Source organism: Ambystoma mexicanum, chromosome 5q, assembly GCF_040938575.1.
Source record: "Ambystoma mexicanum isolate Mex_15411 chromosome 5q, UKY_AmexF1_1, whole genome shotgun sequence".
Taxonomy (NCBI): Eukaryota; Metazoa; Chordata; class Amphibia; order Caudata; family Ambystomatidae; genus Ambystoma; species Ambystoma mexicanum.
Genome location: NC_090933.1, coordinates 700,174,490 through 700,196,150, shown reverse-complemented (window position 1 = coordinate 700,196,150; position 21,661 = coordinate 700,174,490). Strand labels below are relative to the sequence as shown.

The following is a 21,661-nucleotide window of genomic DNA, read 5'->3' as shown; positions in this document are numbered from 1 at the left end:
CAAGTTCTTAATCCTCACCAACAAATCTGAACACCCAAACATACAAACCTGGCTATCACCATGAACCCTGAGGGCTTCACACCTGAGCTTACCCCTATGCCAAGTCCCTTAGGTTCCACATCGACAAACGCCTCTCCTTCAAGGCACACCGAGCTAAGAAAACTCAGACAGTTGGTATCGGCTCTCCTTTCTGTGGAAAGTCCTTTGTCCCTCCAGACAGCTTTAGATCCACCGTTCAAGCACTGGCCATATCCCACCTGGATGGGGGCAAAGCCCGCCTGACGTCCTCCCTTGTGCCCCTGAGAAGTGTCCTACATACTGCTGTATGCCACATCAAGGGTCTACAGAGATACATCCACATCCTCCTGCCCCTCATCGACCTTCACTGGCTACCACTGCACGCACAAATTATCTTCAAGTCTTGCCGCATCATCTATAAGGCAGTCACCCTCAAGTAACCCAGCTACCTCACACAAACTCATCATCTATGGCAGAAGTCAGGACACGTGCAGACTCGGAATCCGCCGCTGCAAAAAGGAAAGGGCCAGAAAACAACCCTTCTCCACCTGTGCCCCATGACTGTGCAACCTCCTCCCCATAAGCATCAGGCTCACCCCCACACTCCTACAATTCAGAAAAATCCTCAATACCCAACTCTTCAAGGAGTCTTTCCTCCACACCTAGGCCAACATGTCGCCCCCTGTTCCATCTGACTTGCTTGACACCATTCACCCTTCTCTTCCCCACCACCCTGTACAGCTGTTCCCCCTCCTCTGTATCATACCCCACTGTATATCGGTTCTGTTACCTCGGAAAAGCATTCCGCTGTGCACCTGTACTGTTGTATACCTCTGTCTGTTGCGTCCTGAAGTTAGGTCCGCGCTCAATAAATAACATGATGATGATGATAATATTAATGTTCTGAGCTCACAATGACAGGTTAAGTATTCGGAGATCAAGGCCTATCAAAGAGCTAAGGCAATAGCAAGGCCAACTGATTCATGGAATGGGATAAATATGACAGAACTTGATGAGTTAGCAATATAATAACTGCCAACCAACAAAGGTACCTACAATGCTAAACATGGCATGAATGATGAAACCCCACAATGTACCACAAACCAAGAGCACAACTAAATGCTGCACCGACAGCCAGTTTGTCAAAATTAATTTAAAAAAAACTCTTTGGAAGATGAAGTAGAGTTGAGATCCCAGGAATGTGAACATTATACTCAACAACACCTGTAATTGGTTCTTGCATGGACTGGAGTTCGCTGGATAATGTAAAGCCTAGATGTAGTATAAAAGCACTACAGCTAAAATGCAAGCTGTGTAGTTCCCTCACTTCCAGTTCAAAGGACAAATCCATAACTTATTTTTGTTTTCCTGAATAAGAAACACTGGGACTGAAATGCATGCAGGGAAGGATGTGGATATCTAGCATCGGGCATCTGGCATCAGTTATCTTTGCACTCTTTTTCAAACTTATACAGTTTAAAAGGAAGAGAATTTATTATTTTGGATTGTTTATTATCTTAATTTCAGAGTAACAAGGTTGCGTCACACATTTCTTTAAATTCATTTTAAGTAAATCTAGAATAAATCATCAAGTGTATGTGCGCCCAGAAACGCGCATAGATATGATATGATGGGGTAGAGGTTTATTTGGCATTTATTTGCATGAAATAGCAAATATCTAAAACGGCCCCAATAAGTGTCTAAAGAAGGAACGCACCACCATCCGTGTTGATGGCACCATACACAATATTGGGCCTGCGTTATAGCGTGTACCAATTGAGGCTGCGTTTCTGCTCCGATTCCGTGCTGCTTTGCGATGTACCCAGCCCTACCAAGGCAGACTGAGGGCAATGAGGGAGATACTTAGAACGATTTTATTGCTAAACACTAAAGGTTGAACATGTGCAGTAGCAGCCCATTACGACACAACATATTTAAAGGCCTGCCGCAATTTCAAATCCATTGCCTTTTTTACAAAACGTCAAGAGCAAAGAATGTGATGCGTGTTTTCGGGAGAGTGGAGCAGCCGTTTTCTTTTCTAATATTGTACCTTTATGCAATACACATCCACAAAGCTCATATATTGTCAAACGCCAAGAAGGTGACCCTCTGTTCTCCTCTTCAAAATATGTAAGCAAGGGTCAACGCTGACCGTCCTAAGCCCTTGGTTTTGCATCCAACCCACATTAACTGCAGACGTCGGGCTCTAGATTCATGCGCTCAGACAACACACACCAAGTTTTACACAACATCTCACATTTACCCTCGTTCCACTAGAAAGCTGTCACGCCAAATTTTGTTCTTCCGGTTTGTGCGAAACCTGAAATTAAAATGACAATTACAGGTACAATCCATTGCCCAAGACTTCGTGACAAGTAGTAAATGTGGAGACGAGAAGAATAGGAAAGTGCAAAACATAGACATGTAGAGACAGGAAGGCAGAAAGACAGAAAGAGGCTGAGCGCAAAAACACAAAGGAAACGTGTAGAGAGCACATGAGAAGCAAAGGGCAGGCTAATAAACCGATGCCCATACAAAGCGTGCTATAGGGTACAAACGAGAGATTGACCAGAAAGGAGAATTTAATTGCAGATCACAATGCAGAGAGGGGCAGTTCGATAAAAAATTAAGGACCTGTACAGCATGAGAAAGATTCAGAAAGAGAAACAAAGACTGAGGGGAAAACGACAGAAACATGGTGAATAGGACAGAGCAAGAAGAGTGTGAAGAAGGGGGAAGGGGAGACATTCAGAGAAAAAACTCCAAGAAGCGTTGACAGCAATACAATATCAAAGTGATGTTAAAACTCTAATTCCACACAGTACAGATTACTAGGCATCTCCACTGAGAAAACGCGAGAAGTAATGAACAGCATACAAACGCTGGTCTCTACAATGTGTGCACCCAACACCAGACTATGCGGGTAGAACCAGAATGGTTTTGCAGAAAAGCAAAAAGGGACTCTACAGTCTAAGCGGTCTCCCTTCCCTGCGTGGGTTAGCGCTGCATGAATAAACCCTTACTGGCAGGGACTGGGCCAGATTGACTCTAGCACATGCTGAAGATGTACTTGATAGAATTATAGCTCGTTCTGCTTTTGTACCGTGTCTTTTTTTATAGGTTTTAAGTTTACTGAGAAATGCATTCTGAGGGACAGATGCCAGCGCGCACTGCAACACACGGTCAGCAAATGCCAAGAGTGTATTTCAGGCCAGTTGACCTTGAGGCCAAGTTCTGCCTTTGCAGGACTCCTATCAGCACAGAGTACACTGTGTTTCCACAAAGGACTCTCTATGGTTAAAATAAGGCAGACTGTCCATCAGTGGGGCTCTACGTCCATTTACAAAGGCATCTGTTATTTTTTAGCAAGGGAACCTCGACAGACACTGCCAATGTCACAAAGGGTGGAACAAAGCAATGCATGCAGAGTCAGCACATGGGAACCAGCATTCGCCCTTGACATGTAGAGGAGTGCAAGGTGTCGCGTGGCATGCTACAAGCAGAGCACAAGTGCTGCCAAGTGTGTGAGACAACACAGCAAAGGAGATTCACGCGCCAAAATATTGATAGGAACACCCATAATGAAATGGCCAAAATTCCAGATCAATGATCTTTAAGCAGCAGGGCCAAGCCCTGCAAGTCTAGCACAGGTTTCTTTTAAGTTCCAGCACTTGTAGGCAGGGAGGGGGCAGGCGACCAACACTTTCACTCTGGGTGAGGGCGAGTGGGAAGTGAAGCTGCATGAAAGGTTTGAGAACAATTACATAGAAGATTGCCTCAAGATGACCGTAGAAATCCCCGTCTATCTTGGCCCGAGCATAAAATGTACCTTTCAGCCTGTGTTGAAGTAGACGGTCAGTGTGACCGAGAGCAGAGTGAAGGCTTTTCATTGTATAGGAGGCACAGCTGCGATTGCTTCCACAGCGATGGAGACAGCGCAGAGGGATGGCGAGGAGGCCAGAACATGAGAGATTCCGTGTAGGTTATTCCCGGATCACGACATAAAGCGCACTGCAGAAACTTCCCAAAACTAACCTGTTGCCCGGTTTCTCAATGTCCATCAGTTTCAGTATGGACTTGCCGTCCATGTCGGGAGGAGCATCCAGGCCAGCGATATCCAGGATGGTTGGAGCGAGGTCAATATTTAGCACAATCTGCGGCACCCTGCCAGGAAACAGATCAATGCATGATGTAAATACAAACAAGGCAACAGTGTCGCTGCAGCTATTATCGCGCCCTATAAACGACCTTAATTAATTACATGCTGATAGTTTGTAATAGTTTCCAGGCATCGCGCCCAGTTTTAGAGACAGTCAAGATGCTATTAAATATGGAGTCTGCCTCCAAACACACCCCCTCCGATTAAGGAGAGACAATCTAATCAGACTGTTCATAAGCAAAACAGAACAATCATGCACTTTTAAAATAGGACTTCTTTCAAACCTGAGCTACAAACATATGGGAGAACCAAGGCAACATGGGGAGAACTGTACAGTACTGCTGACTTCTCATATGGCACCCACACCCTGACAACTTACTCTTCTCTGCTGGCCATTGCAATGACAAACTTCACATATAAAGCATTACTCATTCAACCAATAGAGATATAATAAAAACACGTGGAAAAACATTAGCCAGTCAGCACAACCAGGGAACGTGGAAAGCTAGTTCATTGAATATAGAGTGGGCTAAACACATGTGTAGCCACAGAATCCGAGTGAATGGCATACAAATTAGCATGGTTTAACTAGCAAATCCTTGGGATGCGTAACAGGTGCTGGGGTTTGCTGAAGATTTGATCATTTGTGGAAATTGATTTAGAGGATATACTTCAAGGTGACCAGGATAAAAGCCCAAGTGGAATGGCCTTTCTGTCCAAAGGAATTATGCCAAAATACAAAGAGTCCCACAATACAGCTTCCTTCCCTTGCTGATCAGAATGAGTCACCATAGATGCATGTTAACTTTCTTGTGCTCGCCCCTTACCCAAAAAGTCAAGCGAAAAACCATGTACTTATCAAAAATATACACATATTTTAATGTCTAAGTACATTGTTTTTCGCTTGACTTTTTGGGTAAGGGGCGAGCACAAGAAAGTTAACATGCATCTATGGTGACTCATTCTGATCAGCAAGGGAAGGAAGCCGTATTGTGGGACTCTTTGTATTTTGGTTCTCACTGTCCTCACCCACACAGCCCCTAAAAAGAGGACTTTTGTAGCTCTTTGAAGTTGATGTTGACAAAGGAAGTATGCTCCATTTCTAGACATAGCAACTCTGAGCGGGCTTTTCAGGTTGTGCCAATCTACAACTAGGGAGCAATGGAATTCGAGCGGAAAGATTCCCTGGGACAGGGATTAAGCAAAAACATTGTCCTGAATATGGGTCAAGTAGATATCGGGTGGAAAATCTAGTACCAGAATCTCAAATAAAACCCGACAGATTGTGATGTGTAAATACACACTGAGCTTATTGCATACTGGTTTAGCACACAATATGCATGTTAATTCCTGGGATTTCTAATGAAAAAGTTGCTTTCTGGGGTAAAATGTCACTGCCCTTAACTATGTAGCTCTTTACTCATGGTAGGAATGGCAACATATTTGTGAATGAGACCAGTTGCCAAAACCGGGCATTAACTAGAAAACTGCACATCAATTGTGTACCTTGATCTGGAAATCTAAAACACAAACCACTATGCTGCAAAGTCCAAAGAGAGAAGCAGATGGATCATGAGCAAACCAAGCGAACACTGTAGCATGAGAAAGAAAAATGTGCTGAGGGATCGCACAGACGGCGCAACAGCTGCACACCAGACGTGAGAACTCACAATGATCCCGGCTCCACGTTTGGACCACGAACAAAGAAAGGCACCCGAAGATCAAAGTCATATGGCATCGACTTTCCCTTCACCAGCCCGAACTGCCCTATGTGGTAGCCGTGGTCAGCTGTGTAGATGATGTACGTGTTCTCAAGCTCTCCCGTTTCCACCAGCATGTTATACAACTGGAAAAAGAGAGAATCCAAATAACAGGAAATATAAACAGCGATTATGAATCTTCACTGGGCCAACTCATTGACTCTGTAGTAGACGTGCAGAATTCGATTCTGGGCAAAAGGTGTTTTATTTATTTATTTATATAGCACGCGAACAGCCAGGGGGCATTGAGGCGCTGTTACTTGCAAGAGCTTAGTTACAGAGGTACAGGCGTGGAAGCAGTCGTTGGCACATTATAAATCAATACAGACATAGTTATTACAGTTTATGCAATTGGTCTTTACAGCTTATGCAGTGGGTCATATGTTTAGTATTCATGCTGATACGAGGGACGTTAAGAAAGTGGATGGTTTTCATTGCTTTACGGAAAGCGAGGAGGGAGGCCTCACCTCGGATAGTGGCTGGCTGCATGTTTCGAATATTCACCGGGGAGCAAGGAAATCTGACCGGATGATGGTCATTTCCAGGTCTTCCCAATCAATTGGTTAGGAACTTGTTTTTACATGTCTGTTGGAGTTGATGCCATAATGCATCGAAAAGAAAGAAGTTAGTCACTTCTGTGGACTCTTACTTTGCTTTGAGCTACTTCCCCAGAATGGGGATAGTATCACTGAGAGGCCAGTGTGGGAAAAGCTCCAAAGAGTGAACTGCAGAAGTCAGAAAGGGCATGGAGGTCAACCCTGCCTCCAATATTGTTGGGTCTTCTTGCTCCCTCTGGTTTCCTATTTGACTTCCATTCAGCCTCGCGCTGCTGAGTGGGAGTTGATAGCATGGGGTGAATGCAGAGCATGTCACCAGATAGGTGGAGCTTAGCAGCTGGTGTGCTGCTCGCATGCTACTCGTGACCTCGACAATTCAATGCAACACGAAATGCGCAAAGTTGCAGAGTTATAAACTGCTTACATTCAGAAGTACAAGTTTGCTCTCTGTGTTGTATAAATAGACACCAGATGTATTCTTTGATCAAACACAGTGAATTTTACACAATAACATTAGAAACAAAAGTGTTAATTTCAATTGTGTGTGCTTTTGTTCCTCAACCTCAGAATCTCATGGTTGGCTATTTAAATACATCTAGGGTAAACCCTCCTTCACGCTGAAGTCCAGAAGAAATGTTAAATAGATTTTGACTTGCAGACAAAAAGTACAGCTATTTCTTCACAAAATGCTAACTATCAGCCAAAGAAGCTAAACGTTTACAACCATATATGTCATCAATGGCGGACAGGTTTTAATAATTCTAGCTTGCCTTTCTATGGAAGGCGCAATAAAGGTGCATGCTTGTATCTGCAGCTAGACTCCTACATCCCATGCTTCAATATTACCAAGATAACGGGCCTCATTACACGTCCGGCGGTAACTGTGCCGGTACACCAGCAGGTTGCCGCCATACTTGCAATATTTACCGGAACCTTGAAGCGCTGGTAATTGTAAGTCCCCATTCCCATTAAGTCCTGGACTCAATGGGAATGGGGACTCCACAGAAGCACCGACACCGTTCATAGTGCCGGTGCTTCCGTGAAACTCTGCGGGTGGGTGCCGTTCCGTCTGACAGGTCTGACCCTGGTGGGCGGGACAGTAGTACTGTGCCGGTCTGGAAATACCAGTGTTTCCGGACCAGCAGAGTTGTAATGAAGCCCAACATGTCTGAAAACCAACGGTAGGTGAGAGTTTTCACAGCCCTACTTTAGCTCAAAAAAAGTTACGCAGGAGGAAAACGGAATGGGTTGGACAGGGAAACGAGTCAATATCAAGATGAAGACATGCCCCCTAGAAAACGTGGTTATGTACATCCAGATAAATATAATCCAAGAGCAGATTTTGGGGAGTACTGCCTACATCTGGGAGCAGAGTGAGCACCAGTGTTGCAGCACAAGATAGAGTGCGTTTTCTAGTATCATCCGGTTCTAAGAGGCTTTCCAAATGAAGCAAAAAGGAATAAACTATGCTACAAGTACCGGTATACCACTACCCAAAGTGAGTGACAGAATAACAGAAGCATGCATCCTATGGTTCGAGAATGTGGGTATTAAAACAAAGCACAGTCAGGAACTTGAACCCAGAGGCCATAATCCTCTCACCTTTTCCACAGAATCGTCCACGGACATCAAGGTCTGCAGCCTTTTGCGCTGTAAGAAATTTGTGAACTCCATGTGGATTGGCAGCATGGGCCCAGTGTACTGCATAATCCAGTGCTTGTCCATGTTGGGGGCATAGTTATAGCTAGGAGTGCTGATGAAAAGAAGAAAACACACATGTTGTTGAAGGAAAGCATGGCACGATGCACAAATCCCAAGAACACAAGTCAAACTCATCTCACGGTTCGTACAGCAATCGATGCCCCGGCTAACAGGATCGCCCGTCTAGGGAGGACTTTGCATTCGTTCTCGCCAGCGGAACTTGAGTGGGCAGTCCCGGGATGTAATGAGATTTAAACACGTATATAAAGGCAATCAACTACCACCATCTAGGCTTTCAAACATTTAGTATTATTCAGTTATCTTGTTTAAATACAAACCCACATACTGCGTTACTGGATATGTAATAGCCGTCCGATTTCTTCATGTGCCCTTTTTCAATTTCAGATTATTAAAGTATTGTTGATTAAAAGGTTTGTTCCTCAAGACAGATGAAATACCCAAGTGTTCTTCCCGAGTAGGACACAAAGGTAATTGCTCGGAAGGCTGAAAAGCAATAGTCCCATCCACTTTGGGACGTTTAAATACTTTACTTAGGAACCTACACAACTTCCGGCACAGCAACACCATAACAAATGTACATTAGTTTGACCTCATTTAGCAAAGACGGGTACAACCGAGCCAAATCTCATCCACAGTGGCACCACAAAATTAGGGACTGTAAAAAAGATAATATTCTTCACGTTTGCTAGGCTTTCTGTGTCCATTGCTATTGTTTACCTATGTCCCTCTAAACAAGGCAGCCACCATCTTTTTATCTTTGCTAGTGAAGGAAAATGTGGTTTGTTGCAAGGGGCCTTCGTGTGGGTGGGCTTGCTGTATGTGGAAGTAAACAAGAGGAAATAATGGCAGGGGAGGGGGAAGAGATACTCTGATCAACATTGCTGGATACATCTGTGCCATTCCTGATATGCACACTGTGCCAGTCCTTTATGTAGTTGCTTGAGATGTAGGGATTTGAGGTTTGAAAACAGGGGCCAGGCTGAAGCAGCAGTGCTCTACTCAAACCCTAGGATTGTGAGGGTCTCATTATCCACTAGGTATGCCACTGCACCTCTGAATTGGCCGGCAAAAACTAGTTTGTATGACAGAGGGAGTACAATACTCCAGAGTAGAAAAGATAAGGTTGTGGAGCATGTGAGGGGGTGTGAGAAACCAGAATGTGTCTCACCCACTAGTCCCCAGAGATCTGTCATCGAGGTGGCCAGAACACGGCCATCGCTTTTGGATCCAATTCCTGGGGGTGGACCAGTGCAGGAGGATCACCTGGGTGAGGGGTCTTCGGGGAGTAGAAGTGGGACACAGGATGGTAAAATGCGGTATTCCCTTCCCTGTAACACCTTTACCCCATCCTAAGGTTATGTATATATTAGTCCCCAGAGATCTGTCATCGAGGTGGCCAGAACACGGCCATCGCTTTTGGATCCAGTTCCTGGGTGTGGACCAGTGCAGGAGGATCACCTGGGTGAGGGGTCTTCGGGGAGTGGAAGTGGGACACAGGATGGTAAAATGCGGTATTCCCTTCCCTGTAACACCTTTACCCCATCTTACCAAGTAGCATTCATATATATATATTCAAATCTTTCAATTCATTGTTTATTGGGGATTGCCGTTTAAAACCAGTAATGCAGGAGGTTTCATTTAACCGCCTCCACAAACAGGATATTTTTATAAATGCAGGTGATAACTTAAAATATGTGTATTACCCCGTTGTGTCTCATCACTGAGGCAGGAAACCTATCTAGCTGGTCATAGCATTCGGATTCCTGAATTCTGACATAGCCCACTGATGTTTAGGTGGGGGACAAGGGGACTGAATCTTAAAATCCTCCTTAATAACCGAGCCTCACTTTAAAACATTCTGTCTACTCCATAAATGCCTAGAGATCCTTGGTTGGTGACTTCCTACTGGGGCATGGGAATTTCCTCCTCATGTAAGCACTGGCCTTGTTGTATATCTGTGCCTGTTGAGCCAGGACACTTTTACAATTCCCGGATACCATAGCAGCATGGAGCTCTGGGCACCCCATTGGGCTGATAATGTATGTGCCTACATAGTAACGGGGCTTAATGGGCAAAGAAGCACATTTACATTGCACGTGGGCTTTCTTTATTTTTTTGTAAATTATGTCTATATACATTTCATCGATTGAGCTATGTGGAAAACCAACCCTTTAACTGGATTACTCCATAAACTTTGTATTGTTTGGTAACAAACCCTTAAAAATGTGTGTGGAAAATTAAGCTTCAAAAAGGTGTTTTTTCTGTGCCCCATTTAGTGCATCTTGGGATTTGTTGGGAAAAGGCTTTGCTTTATAAAACACTGACGGTGATGGTTTGGATGGGAAATATAGCCATTTTAAGTTAGAGAGTACTGTTCAATATCACAAATGGACAGTATGCATGTGAACATGTAGTTCGTTTCATAACATAGTGTGCATTTCGCTGTCGATGCCAGAAAGTGTCTCTGGACAGAAATAACAAGATGTAGCCCAGACACAAAAGTACAGCCAAGTCAATAGCTGGCTGGATCAAAAGCTCCAAATACCTCTGCGAATAGACGACACGCCAAGAAAAACAAAGACAAAATAAAGAAAGTCGATCTGGTTTTCGAAAAAAAAATAAAAAAGACGACGAATGGCTGGATCGCATGAGAACACAAAAACTCTAAATACATCTTTGAAACCATACAGTACTACCGCTTCTTCCTAAATTGTATATTGAAAGTGAACCACCACTTTAAAGTTAGCCATGTGAGTCATTGCTCGATACAGGAACCATTGGGTGTGTGGTGGCGATTGATTGAGACTTTGTATGTACATGAGTGTGGCAGCATTCCCTGGTCATGTTTACTTACATACGTAGGAAGCTCTACATTTCAATTCTCGAAAGAGATTAAAGCCCCAACCATTTACAGTCAAAAAAGTAGGTCTGATGCAGAGTCTCGGAGCTTGAGAGGATGGACAGGCGTTGATATAAGAAGTTTGGCTTGCCAAAATGGTTGCTATGCCATCATTTTGCACATTCCAGTAATGGTTCAAGGCACAGGTGGGCTGCCTTCCACTGTTGACAAGAGGCACAGCAATGCTGTGTGCTGAAGAACATTTCAGGTAGTTGAAGGAAGATGGCAGTCATCCTTTTGGTGCTCTTCACCGCTTGGCTAGGAAGCTCCTCTAGAACCTTGACATCAATATGGAAGCGGGAGTGAAGTGCGTATTTAGTAGTCGAACCAACTGTAAAAATAGCACACCTATCATAACTGTGGAACTTTTGCTCAGTGATTAAACACTTGGATATCGGGAGCCCACAAGGTGCTCCCTGTGATTGCTCAAGACTCCTGGCCAAATGCCCCACATTTTCCTGCCATTTGCCAATGATTCACCACTCTACTCCGACCTGAGAAGTGACTTGTCCTACCAAGTCGGTGCCCCGTGGAAAACTACTCTGCTCATTTGTGGCTACCGTGTCCCAATTTGGAAGGCTATGAAAGTCGATTATTTGACCCACAATGGGGTGAGAACTGAGCTGGTGGTGTTTAAATCATCTACATTTTCTTTCTGGTAAAATAGAGGGTCTAGACAACCAATTAAAGCATGAACAGAAAAGAGCTATCACCTATGTCATGGTTACATTTTCAGAAATTGATTTCATATCAGACGGCCCCAAAAATAGTTAGAAAACGGCAATCTGTACAACATGAAGTAGCTCGCATCATCTTTTTGCCCAAGACCTGGAGCCCCATTACTTTACTGCAAATGTCAAATTACTGGTATTTGTCCGCAGAATCAGCAGGAGGACAAAACACTAAATGGGTGGTTAGTCTGAGCCTCTCCTTTACGTTTCCGCACAGGGTGGATTGTATAAAGTTAGCCGTGCGGAAAGCAGTCAGTTATAAGCCACAACAAACCATCGTGCTCTTAATTGAGCGCTTTCACGACTTCGCCTTGTCTCCCCTGTAGGGAAGGCATGGTATCAATAGTAAGCCATACACGAGTGACCACAGCTCAAGGGTGTTTATTAAAATCAATTGGGTTTGAAAACACATATCTAATCATAAATCTAAAGATGGGAGCAAGCTACGACCGTCAAATAATAACGTAGTCCTAGTGGTGTCTTCTCAAAGTAAAAGGGCTTATACTAATCAACCTATTGCCAATCCTTACCTCCAAATACAAATAGTGTGGGAAACAATGTTATGCAAAAGAAAAGTGGTGAAGAAATGATATGCCAGGATATTCAAGCCATTGGATTCCCTTCCCCATGTTTTCAGCATATTCGAGCTTAGCACAGTCTCTGGCTTCTCTAGCACGTGGGTACAGTTCAAAACTTCAACATCATGGCTACTGTGACAAAGTCTCTTTGCCGTTCAAAGTCTCTTCTTTTAGAGGGCCTGATGAAACAAAAAAATAAAGTTCCTTTCTTTCCAGGATTCTCCTACGCACACTTTTCTCAGGCGATTTACTGTTCACCTTGGATCCCCCTCCACCAGGCTCAGATTCACTTTAACACTAAGTTTGTATTTTCACATATACACAATTTTCGTAAAATGTCCACATATCCAATTTCTCAGGTTATTCACGGTTCACCCTGGATCCTCCTCTGCCTGGCTCAGCTACGTTCTAAGACAAACTCTTCAATCAGTCTCCCCATGCCAGGCTCAGACCAATTTATCTATTGTAACACAAACTGGCTTTAACACAGAGCTTTAAATTGATCTTCCTCTGTCGGGCTCAGACCAACTTTATCTAATTTCATCAACCTTCTTCACTGTATCAACATTGACGACTTTCAATTGTGCACAGGATTTGGCTTGACCCGTTGCAGGACCACTTCGATTCACAATCGTTTGCCGCTTTCACTTTTGTCAACTCTCAGCTGGATACCTTACATAGACCTTTGATTGAGCACTCACCCAGTACCAGACCACTGTCAAAGGTAATATATATCTTGGTTTCAAAGTTCAATCATTCATCTGTAGTTCAACTTTACTTGCGTTGATTATCACACACGTTTCATACAATGTTTGTTTCAGTGCTCGCCATACAAGGTTGCCGCCTGCAACCTTGGCTTCAACACAGACTGGTCTTGTATCCATCTCCTCAACTCACCAGCTGTGTTGATTTCACCGATCCTGCTTTGTTGTTGGAGACAAAGACAGTACCACGGCAGCTGGTGATTCTCCCCACCTTGATTATCGACACGGGAGGGCCCTAGGTACCTCCGACACACAATGCAGGATTCCACAGCCTGGTTTCCTGGTCTTCCGCTTTCTCGAAGCTTCATGACAGTAACGGTTCCTTATCAAAAAGGTCAAGGGAACCTCCCTCCTTGGGATCAATTCCCCTTCAGTTTTGCCATCTTTCTCCTTGTGTTAAACTGCCATCTTGGAACTGCTGTTTCCTCGTGTGCTTTGCCTCGCTCAGAATGTGGTCTCGTGCTCTGCCTTTTATTCGTGTGGGGAAGTGTAATGGAAGTCAGGTGTGCGTGGTGGTCAGTAATTGCCTGACTATTGTATTGGGACATGTCAGGTATACGGCTCGTGCATTTTTTCAGTTTTCTCTCATATCGGGCTGTCCGTGAGAAAGTGTTTGTGTTGTGAAAGGGGGTAGGGGTTGAGTTCCTAAGAATGCTACTTGGTAGGATGGGTTTCAGGTGTTACAGGGAAGGGAATACCGCATCCTGTGTCCCACTTCCACTTCCACTCCCCGAAGACCCCTCACCCAGGTGATCCTCCTGCACTGGTCCACCCCCAGGAACTGGATCCAAAAGCGATGGCCGTGTTCTGGCCACCTCGATGACAGATCTCTGGGGACTAATATATATATATATATATATAAAACCTCTGAGAATTCCTATGGGAAGTTTCCACTCGTATGTTTTAACTCGCCTGTGCCATTACAGAAGGGGACCAACCACTTGCAATGAGTCTTGGCCCAGCATTCAAATGGCGACTCCCATTCTGAACTTTTAGGCAGCAACATCTTTGCACGGATGCATAAGCAAGCCCAGATAAGTTTTAGCCTGGTTTGTATTCATCAGAGGGCTTAGCTGGATTCCTTTCTCACTCTGCCTAGGAAATTAAAGATGACTGCTGTTCAGGTTGGACTGTTAATACTAGTGGAACACAGGCCTCGTGTTTCCATTTGGTTGGTGCACTTCTGCAATGGCACAGTTGTGCTAAGAACAATGGAGTTGCCTATTGGAATTGCCTGGGGACATTTTCCTACAACCCTCTGGTGAGGGATATACAACCATCAAGCCTTATGGCAAAATGAGGTTTCCAACTAAAGGTTAGACCAAACTCTCTCAAGTGGTAGATATGGCAGAGCAGTCCTGCTTCACTCAAGCAGTTAGTCCCAATAGTCAACCAGAAACACTGAAAAATATACCTCATTTTAAAATTACACATAGAATGACTAAGTATTGAGTTGGCCAGAACACATAGTAAATCACAGTGCTTGTATAAAAACAGTGAGGGGCCATAGACATACCATACCCACCCCTATGCTAAATGTAGGCCCAACACCTGGCACTGAGCGCAGTACACACACGCTTAGGTGGTGGGGCGAAAAAGTAAACCACAAACAGTCAAATGCATTTATATAGTCCTGATCAGGACCCAAAATGCCAACAGATGAAGATAGGGTTACTCCCCAAGGCTCTAGGTTATAGATAAATTAATAATGCATATGTAACCCGTATACTACAGCACCTGGATGGAGGAAAAGGAGTTTACACTTTGCCAAGCGTGACCAGGAGCCCACTAGAATGTAGAATACATGTAGGCTCACAATACTAAACCAGAAAGGTTTCATTACACGCCAGAAAATGAAGTGATGCAAAATACCCAGCAGTTATACATGGTAACTCAACATATTCCCATATGCAAGATGGTAAAGCAAATTCCAGTATCTTGTGCAAATCTCTAGGTGCCCAGAATAAATGTCCGTGTTCAGACAAATACCCTTAAATGCCGTTTTAATGGAGATTACCCAAGCTAGTAAGTGCCCCACGAAGGAATTAAAAGGGAGAAATTCAATAGGCAGCACACTTTTTTTGGACAAGGCAGGTACGTCCCTTTTCTAACCCACAGTGGCACAAAAGGGGCACAACCACCCATTGAGGACTTCAGATGAGTCTTGCGTAGAATTCTCATTCCAGTGTTCAGGTCCAAAAACCCAGGAAGGAAGAAAAGCAGGATATGGAGCAATGCAAATCACTGGTGAACTGCAGTAGAGGGGGACCCACAGAACCCCACTACTACAGGATCCAGTTGACCTCTGATGGGAAATGCGACAGATCACCCAGCAGCGCAGAACCCTGGGGCAAGTACTCATGGGGCAAGTTTGGAGGATTTGCCTGAGAAATGGCAGTCTTCTTCCACAGGTCGACCTACAGAGTCCAGTGCCCAGGGACTAACCCTGGACCAGCGACAACCCAGATGACCCAAGTGAATAATAATCAGACTTCCAGGGATGGAGACCCACCAGCCAGAGGCTGAAGTAACTAAGAAGGCACTAGGAAGCAAAGCAACTTGACCAAGTGATTGCAGATGGCCCAAAGGGCAAAAGAGGATCCAGGCAGCAGAAAGCAGTCCCAAAATAGATACAACAGTAAAGGGGACGCAGCATTGCCCAGACGAGGAGTAGACGCTTCCTAACTTGAGGTGTTGGGTGCAGGAGGCCAAAATAGAAAGAAAATCGTAAATCAGCAAACAGGCAGTCGCAGGATGGGACATCCAATCCAGCCATTGATAAGGAACAGGAAGGAGGTGAAGAGCAGCCAAAGGTTGAAGCTGGAGCAAGAGACAAAAGGACCCAGGGCTCAGCCAGTATGGTTAAACCTGGGCCTCAAATTTGACAGTCCATATTTGCGGCAGCCCCTCCAGTGATTCTGGTGTTCGTGTGGAAATGAGTAGCAATTTTTTGGGACAGCAAAAGCAGGCGAACCCTAAAAAACGCCACTCATACAGTTTGTGTATTGGGCCGTTTCAGAAGAGGACCAGTTGAAACCAGTCCAAACATTGCACAGGGCGTACGTGGCTGGGCTCAAGAGTGCGTGCATGTGTGCGAAACAGAAGTTTTAGGTCTGAGTTGTGGTGCCCCCAAGTAATGAGATGGTCTAAAATGAGATGGCCGAGAGTAGGACTTAAATGCATGCTCTGTGGTGTGAGAGTTTGAGGTATTGAAACTTTGGATGGAGCACTCATTTCTTTTTTGTCTGGAATTATTAGGAATGCCACATTTTAGTAACTTTGTTTATGACACAAGTACTCTTTCCTCATAGGCTTTTTGAGTTTGCACTTCATCTGGGAATCAATTATGTCTGACTTTGAAATGTAATAAAATAACCAATTTTTGACTTGGATTGTCTTACTTTTTCTGATATAATGCTTTTACTATTTCGGTCAAAGATTGTTTTATGTATGGTTTTGATATAATACACTGTGAAAGGTTTTATTAAACCAAATTACAGTTAGAAAAAAGTATTAGTACCCCAATGGCTACCATACTGAAGCATTGGACTAGCAATGTGGTAACATCAGCATTACCGATGTTGAAACCAAAATTGACTTCTAGCTGCCATCATCGGACTCCACAAAATCAAGTGTAGGGTGATATAAATGGGGCACTTAAAAGAATCCCTGTCCTAGGCATCATCTGGGCTACCATACGACAGTATAGAAACATGCATTGGCAATGCCAACAGTTTGGGCTTCTGTGTAGGCATGAGTAAGGCACTGGCCAGGCACAGCCATAGTGGCATTAACTGGCCATTGATGGTAGCAGTTGCAAAACGGAGCGAGTACCTGGGCATCTAATAGCAGTGCCTGGCACACGTCTAATACTTATACACAAGCCAAAAGTGGTGGCTTTGCCCATGCTTGCTTTTAACAGGTATTCGGTGATGGACATGCAGAGTGCTTATAAATCAAGGGGCTGAAGGCAGACCTTGTAAGACATGTTTAATACACCAGTAGTGGGTTTACAACACTAATTAAGTCATTAACTGTCAGAAAACCGCTTTGAAAAAACACCGGTAGGCACCATGAGTGCAAAGTTTGATGGGAAGACTTGATTAAAGCAAGCTCAAGAGTTCCCATGAAGGGGTGTTTAGAGCAGGAACTGGGTGGGAATGGCCATGGGGATTAGCATGGCCATGGGCAGTGACTGGGTGAGCAAATAACCAAACACCTACAGGCTGGGTGTCCCGCCTCATATGCTATTCCTCCCTATCTGTACTCTAATGCAATAGTTTGGGCTGTAAGCCCAAACTAAAAAGGGCTGCCGTCGCTCTGGCCACTAAAATATAATCAAAGATTCTAGAAAAGCAGCAGAAATAACGCAAAGAGTTAGGGGTTCCCATAACGCGGGACAGCAGAACCCCCCAAAATAGAATTCTGCCACAACACGGTTCATTCAAAGCTCTGCAACCGTCTGTTTCTGGTATCGATAGCAAGCCTCCCTATGTGCCCAGATGAAGGTTTCTTCCTTGATGTGCTCAGGAGAGTAAGTTGCTCCTGTCTTGAGGCCTGAGAAGTCGCCCCAGGTAATGAATTATTACAGCATTTTCATGCATGACTTGTTGGTGTCTGCACTGCAGCTCACTGGAAAAGAACCAGCAGTGGAGAGATTTGGACTTTGCATTCAAATGTACCTTGAGAGCACCAGTGCAGGCACTTGGTGGGTTTAGTGAATTATGCGCCCAGTGGAAACATGTAATGCAGCAAAGCATTCTTTCAAGCAATATATGCTTTGAAGCCTATGCCACTCCCGATGCAAAGACTAATACGGCCAAGGTATTTAAAGGCAGCGAAGGTTTATAATGCCTTCTGTTGTGGCACCCATCTGAACAACTTCCTTCCCCATTCCATGCCAGACAAACGATGAAGATTCCCAGGAAAAAGCTAAAGCCGCATTTGCAGCTCACATCCGCTGGCGGAGCTTTGATGCAAATCTGATAGAAGACACACATTTGACTGGGCTTCAGTGTGGGGTGTGAAACCTTCAGCTCTACAGATGTTTTGGACTACAACTCCCATTTGCTATAGCGAGCAGAGTTCACGCTAAGGGAACCGGGGAATCATAGTGCAGAACATCTGAGAGCTGCAGGCCCCTGCAGTGAGTGTTGTGAAGGTGCAACAAAATTTAAAACTACATCAAGCAGAGGTATTGCCTTCTCTTGTACAGAGAGCCAGAGTAAGGAATTGGGACGCAGTCAACCAGTCAGAATCTAACTTCATGTTCTCCCGAGGTGCCCAGAGATTACCAGTTTATGTAATAAATAGCAGTAACAGAACATCAAGCTGGTAACAAAGCAAGTTATGCGCTCGCTCCGGGGAGCCTTGTGTCTCCTGCAAGTCTCAGGTTCAAATCCTGGCCAGGCCGACTCAGCCACTGATTATTTCCGGTTGATAAAGTGAGAAGTACTGAGCTGGTTCTAACATTGGTTCATTATAAAGCTCCAAAAATGGTAGAACAGTATTAGTGTGCACTATTTGTAAATGTGTAATGCTGCACTTACTGAAATTTCCTTCGATATACTCATGTTTACAGAGCTATAACTACCAAGTACATGAGGTGAGCATACTATTAGCATACTGAATGGGAAAATGCACTGTATTCTTAATATGCATTGAAGTTTGCAATATTTAGATACAAGCAGAACATACTTGTTATGTTGTCTTATACTGCGCACCGATACCGCCAAGGGGTGGTCTCCAGGTGCTCACGTGGCTCTGCAAGAAGGAGTGAGGGCTGGGATTAGTGAGGACAGAATGATAGGATAGGTCCAGAACCAGGAGAAACTACCATCTGTGTGTGTTGGCTTGCAGGCAGGTTGATGGTGTGCACTGGCTTGTTGCATCCATATGGGTAAGGCCCAATGTCTGGGTTGTTTGTTGTGTGAAAATGTTTGTTTTGTTGGGTGTGCGTTTGTGTTGTATGGATAATTAGGCTAGCAGTTTTGATCGGGCACACTGGTTTGTTGTATCCATAAGGGGAAGGCCCAGTATCTGGGTCGTTTGTGATGTGTGGGTGTTTGTTAAGTTGGACGTGTGTTTTATGTGTTTCATGTGTAGTTGGCTGGTAGTTATGGTTCTGCACACTGACCTGTTGTATCGGTACAGGTAAAGTCCAGTGTCTGGGATTGTTTGTTGTATGCAGTTATGTTGGGTGTGTGTTTTTGTGTAGTTTGCGTAGCCCATTGGGCATGCATATTACTCAGGAGGAATTTTGGAGGGGAGCATGAGGAGGGTGGTTAAAACATTGCCTGCTCACAAAGTTCTCTCAAGAATGTCCTCACAGCTCATCCAGCTGCGACTCAATGGTACCCTACTAATCTTCTACGTGCAATGCACTCCTCCAGGCTCTACACACTAGCTACTCTTGAAAATTCTTCTAAGTGTGATACATAAGTAGCCAGTCACAGGTTTCCAAGTGTGCTTCTGAGTACTGCAAGATTAAACAGCTAATGTGACGCAGGGCTAATCTTCACAATCGTCTGTCTATTGGCCAAAGTAATGCACGACGATAAAGAGAATAGCAGCGGCCACTAAAGGACATAAATAAATGACTAAATGTTTGGATTCCATTATTCTGAGCGAACCTTCACTGATAAATCAAGGCTGATCCTTTATTAGAATACATGTATTACATTCTAGGTGTATCTGGCACATTACAAGAGCTAGGGGGCGGAGGCAGGAATCTATCTGCATAGTGCCTCTGCTTTCAAAACCACAAAAACAACAGGTTTTGAATTCTTTTTTGCCAAACTGCTGAAAGTAATGGTTAGCTACACATTCCAAACAGAGTAGCGGATTCCTACAGTGCAGATTGTACAGTCAATTTATAGATTTAAAACTAGAAGATGTATTGCTGCTGATGGAGCAAGACATTATGTGACACCAGTACATTGCATGCCACCTCTGGGTTAGCAGACCTCAAAAGGAACCCACCTCACAGCCGGGATCACCTCAAAATGGTTACTAAATTCTTTTGGAGTAGCAATATCCTCAAAACTAGGGGTGTTAGGTCTGGAAAAGATCAGGGGCAAAGCTAATGTTGGACCGTCGGGATTCGGAGCTAGCTATGGCCTTTTGGTTGTAGTCCCTGGGCTTCTATCTGGGGCTATAACCAAAATACCCGAGGCTATAGCCTCCTCAAACCCACGCCCCAGCAACACCTCGGCTGAGAATGTACTGTTGTGAGTACTGTATCCCTTACATAGAACAGTCACATGTACTGTGTGAGCACAATATTTTGAGTGATATGTAACTAAGGATATCATACAATGTTGTGTTGTTCGGTTACAGTTAAAATCCTTTTCATGCATAGTTATTGGTTTATGTGCGAGCTATTCTAATCCACTATTTCAATAAACAAATAATAAAAGACCAGCCTACTGAAGGGAGCCCACCGCAGAAAGGCAATTACATGGTTGGGAAGCAGCCAATGGCCTGCCAACAGAACGGGGAACACTCTATGCAAACCTGCTCTGCCATCAGGAGCCCCAAAAGGAGTCGCCCATACTGGGAAGAAGTATGCATTCTTTAACACATAACAAGTTTGGCGCTTTAATTAAACATTTTTATTCCAGCAAATGTAGGTGTGCTTTAAACTAATTTGTGTTACAATACTTTGATTGTCATCCCTAAAACACAATTTTCACCACCAAGGCACTGAGTCCAACAAAGATGGATTGCAAACTGAAGTAGGGCTAAGATGTTTGGAAGAGACAACTTTAAGGGCAAGAAGCCCACTGTAGAAGATTGTACAGAGTATCCTACTTTAGAGTCACTGAAGGAGCATGAGTTTTTACTCTACACCCAAGGAAATTATGCTGTGCATTTCGGGTCTTAATCGCTTGCGATAAGATATCAGTCACAACATATTCCCATTAGTACTGAACACATTCACATGGGACATTTTGCCAAACAAATAAATGCACATCAGAAGCTATTTTGTAACATTTCTTTGAATATCATTTATCAATGGAACTCTGGATCTTTGCGGTCATAAATGACAAAGAAGGCAAAGCAAAGCAGCCAAGTCCTTGCAATGGCAGCTCACAACATCCGAAGACATTTGAAGTCTACAGGCAACACCTGCTTGCATGTAGCTAGGACACTCCAATCGATACTTAGTCCTAGTTGTTCGAAACTAAGGGGCTGATTCATGGAATCATTTGCGCCGAAAAACACGGATTTGTGCGCCATTCTGCCGCAAATCCCCATTTGTTAAACTGGGATTTGCAGGCAGAATGGTGCACCAATCCCTGTTTTTTGGCGCAAATAATTCCATGAATCAGCCCCTAAAAATAACTTTGAGAAGAATGATGCCATGCTAAATGGACAGGTTTTTTTTAAGTGTGGCTCTTGCACTACCTGCTGGTACACTTGCGGTACATTGGAATGGAGCCCATCTAACCAGTCTACACATGAAACACAT

The 21,661-nt window shown here is 44.2% G+C and overlaps 1 protein-coding gene across 5 annotated transcripts in view; it reads right to left on the bottom strand.

The window, feature by feature from the left end:
• The window catches only part of SULF1 (sulfatase 1), a 323,346-nt gene that overhangs the window by 94,470 nt on the left and 207,215 nt on the right, over positions 1 to 21,661 (bottom strand). For 3 of the 5 annotated variants that reach the window (XM_069621162.1, XM_069621159.1, XM_069621160.1), the window contains 4 exons: positions 8,097 to 8,247; positions 5,848 to 6,023; positions 4,054 to 4,182; positions 2,282 to 2,338 (listed from right to left, as the gene is read on the bottom strand). In XM_069621162.1, the coding sequence (XP_069477263.1) occupies positions 2,282 to 2,338; positions 4,054 to 4,182; positions 5,848 to 6,023; positions 8,097 to 8,247 (513 nt within the window). The remainder of the gene's footprint in view (positions 1 to 2,281; positions 2,339 to 4,053; positions 4,183 to 5,847; positions 6,024 to 8,096; positions 8,248 to 21,661) is intronic. The other 2 variants (XM_069621161.1, XM_069621163.1) reach the window with 1 other exon arrangement.